This window comes from Physeter macrocephalus, chromosome 20, assembly GCF_002837175.3.
Source record: "Physeter macrocephalus isolate SW-GA chromosome 20, ASM283717v5, whole genome shotgun sequence".
Lineage (NCBI taxonomy): Eukaryota > Metazoa > Chordata > Mammalia > Artiodactyla > Physeteridae > Physeter > Physeter macrocephalus.
This window is the reverse complement of record NC_041233.1, coordinates 111,158,726-111,162,110: the sequence shown is the minus strand read 5'-3', so window position 1 is coordinate 111,162,110 and position 3,385 is coordinate 111,158,726. Positions and strand designations below refer to the sequence as shown.

General features: G+C 39.6%; 1 protein-coding gene across 1 annotated transcript in view; it reads left to right on the top strand.

Moving 5' to 3' along the window:
* Positions 1-3,385, top strand: part of CSMD1 (CUB and Sushi multiple domains 1) — a 611,399-nt gene that overhangs the window by 600,395 nt on the left and 7,619 nt on the right. The window contains exons 62-63 of the mRNA XM_028481319.1: positions 604-716; positions 1,493-1,580. Coding sequence (XP_028337120.1) covers positions 604-716; positions 1,493-1,580 — 201 coding nt within the window. The remainder of the gene's footprint in view (positions 1-603; positions 717-1,492; positions 1,581-3,385) is intronic.

The following is a 3,385-nucleotide window of genomic DNA, read 5'->3' as shown; positions in this document are numbered from 1 at the left end:
GTGGTATGCGGGCCTCCCTCTGTTGTGGCCTCTCCTGTCGCGGAGCACAGGCTCCGGACGCGCAGGCTCAGCGGCCATGGCTCACGGGCCCCTCCGCTCCGCGGCATGTGGGATCCTCCCAGACCGGGGCGCGAACCCGGTTCTCCTGCATCGGCAGGCGGACGCGCAACCACTGCGCCACCAGGGAAGCCCTGTGCAATATATTCTTGTAGCTTGTTTAGTTCATACACAGTAGTTTGATCCCTTAGGTTATGGTCTCTTTTTCTACATACGCCTGTCCTCAGAAGTGAGTAAAATATGAATAAAATGCTGGATTTAAAAAATTAATTAACTGAATGCATATTACTTTTGTTCTTTCTGTGGGGTAAAGATGTTGAATTGAGTGAAACAGATGATACTTAAAGATAAGACAAGGACTTTCATAAGAAGTGATTTTTAGGAAAAAAGTACTGAAGCTAAAATTTAAAAATAAAAATATTAATCTCTGTGATTTAAAACGTTATCATCTCTGTACCATATTCCAAATCAAATGGATCGAATGCCTGCATTACTGACTTATAAGCATTCCCACGTTGTAAGAATAACCCCCTGATCCTTTCCTAGGCGTTTACAAGAAGGAAGAGGCCCACTTACTTCTGAAAGCTTTTCAAGTTAAAGGCCCAGTGGATATTTTTGTCAGCAACTTTGAAAACGACGACTGGGGACTCGATGGTTACGTGAGTACTTCCTCGGAGGGTTTCTAATCACCGCGTCCGCGCAGGGCTGGGGGCGCCAAGGGGGGTTCCTTCCGGGAGGACCTGGCCAGGTCCCGTCCGCCCCGTGGAAACTCAGCCGGCCCTCATCCCGGCTGCGTGGCCACTGCACCCCTTCATTGTACGATGGAAGAAACCTGTCTCTGAAATGAGAAACAAACTGGCCAGGAGCAACTGGGCTGTTCCTGCCAGAGAGCTTAGATCCAGACCACATCCCACTGTAAGGGTGGGGACCAAACTCTTTCCAAGGCCACTGGTAACCACCCCGCAAGTTCTAAAAGGGTAGCATCCGCAGATAAACGGAGATTTAAGGTGCCGCCTTCACTTTCTTCCTTGCAAGTTAACCCTTTGCTTCTGCTTTAATTCATCATCTAAGTCGAGGGTAAATGGCCTCACGTGAGGTACACGAGACAGTAGTTGTGACACAGCGAGTTTTACGTAATGTAGGTTCTGACGTAATTCATATGTGTGTCCCCGTGTACCAAGGGTACTTAACCTATATATATGTTGTAAAAAACTACTGTTTTTGAGATCAAAACGAGAGAATTTATTTGTTAGTTGAAGCTCATGTCTGTATTTTTCAATTTCTAACTATAAGTGGGTCACTTGAAGGAATGACAAATTTTTTTAAATAGTTAACCTTTACTTTCTAAATAGAAATAATATTTATATTATGATAAAAGAAGAGATTATCATTAATCCTTGTTATGCATTGTTTTTTCCTTTTCATGCATTATCAGGTATCATCCGGACTTGAAAGAGGAGGATTTACTTTCCAAGGTGACATACATGGAAAAGATTTTGGGAAGTTCAAGCTGGAACGGCAAGGTACACTGCACTTACGTTGTTTTTCAAAGCATTTATCAGGTTGGCCTTCAGATGATTAAGCTGTGATAGAAAGGGCATAACTCTGAAAGAAACAGAAGCAAAAATAATGGGAGACTCACATATTTTACAGCTGGATGAAAAAAACCCTTCTTTTGAATAGCAAAATAGACAATATCAGCTGCAATAAATATGCCAGACATGGAGTTAATATACAAAGAGATATTTTGAAATAAGGGAAAAAAGCAAAGATGAAACACAATTAAAGAATAAACTACGTTACCTTAAGAAAATTATAAGACTAAATAAAATGTCCAACAAACTATTAAAAGATCTTTAACTTCAAAAATATGTATTATGACAACAAAGATCATTTTCAGCTGTGAGAATGTCAGCGTTTCTTAAAAATGATTTGGGGTGGACAGTAGAAACAGGCACCTGGGCGTTCATTTTTGGTGGGTGTATGAGTAGATGTGTACAATTTGACGGTATTCTTTCATCGACAGTTCTATCCCTACAATTTTTAATCAGACAAGGGTGACCATTATTTTTTGTATATTCAGGTATGTCTACAGCAGGACTACTTTAAATAGTTGAAATTAGAAATAATCTGTGTATCTCACACATCTATCATAAATAAATTGCTTACATCAATAATTTTATACAATGTGTTACATTAAAGAGAAAACAATTTAATTCAGTATATTTCATTATAGAAACAAAGATAACATATTGATGTGGAAAGGTGTTCACGACTTAGTTATGAGAAAAAAGTTTGCTCTAGACGGACAGATGGGGCAAATATGCCTGTCTTCCTTCTTTATCTCTTTCTCAAATACTTGATTACGTCTCAGTAATCAGACAAGAAAAATGTATGAAAAACAATCACTAGATATGAAGCTTACCTCATCTATGTGCTAGTTTTGTAATCTAGGATGAATTATAATATTCTTGAGCCTATTTCTTCATCTGAAATCTCAGTAGAGAAGTCAGTTCCTGGTTGCTTTGAAGATTAAGAGTCAATGTGAGGGTTTGCTTTGTGCTAAAGCTCTTTTCACACACGTCTTTACTTGTGTTGCTCCTAACACAGATAGGAAGATGCATTTTTTTGTAATGAGATGAGCACCGCGTTTCTCCTGAATAGTATCAACTACTTTGTACTTTACTTACGGAATGCTACTAACGTTAATTTTGTAGAGAGGAATATTGCTGTGTAGGACTTGATGCCAGAGCAACCCGTCAGAGGAACACAAGTGTAATATTTGGTGATGATTGTCACTGATGAATTCATTTCATACTTTTATCGGGGACTTCCCTGGTGGCACAGTGGATAAGACTCCATGCTTCCAATGCAGGGGGCCCCGGTTTGATCCCTGGTCAGGGAACTAGATCCCACATGCATGCTGCAAGTAAGAGTTCGCATGCCACAACTAAGGAGACCTGGAGCCGCAACTAAGGAGCCTGACTGCCACAACTAAGGCCTGGCACAACCAAATAAATAAATAAATACATAAATGTTAAAAAAAAAAAAACTTTAGGACTTCCCTGGTGGAAAAAAAAAAAAAAAAAAAAAAAAAAAACTTGAATCAATATACCGGGGGATTCCAAAGGAAATATATACCAACCTGTATAATATCATGCTTAAAAAACAAAAAACTTGACCAAAAAAGACATTTAATCATAAAATACTCTAAATCCACCTTTCCAAGCTAAGAAATTTTTGTTTTGTTTTGTTTTGTTTGTTTGTTTTTTTGCTGTACGCGGGCCTCTCACTGCTGTGGCCCCTCCCGCTGCGGAGCACAGGCTCC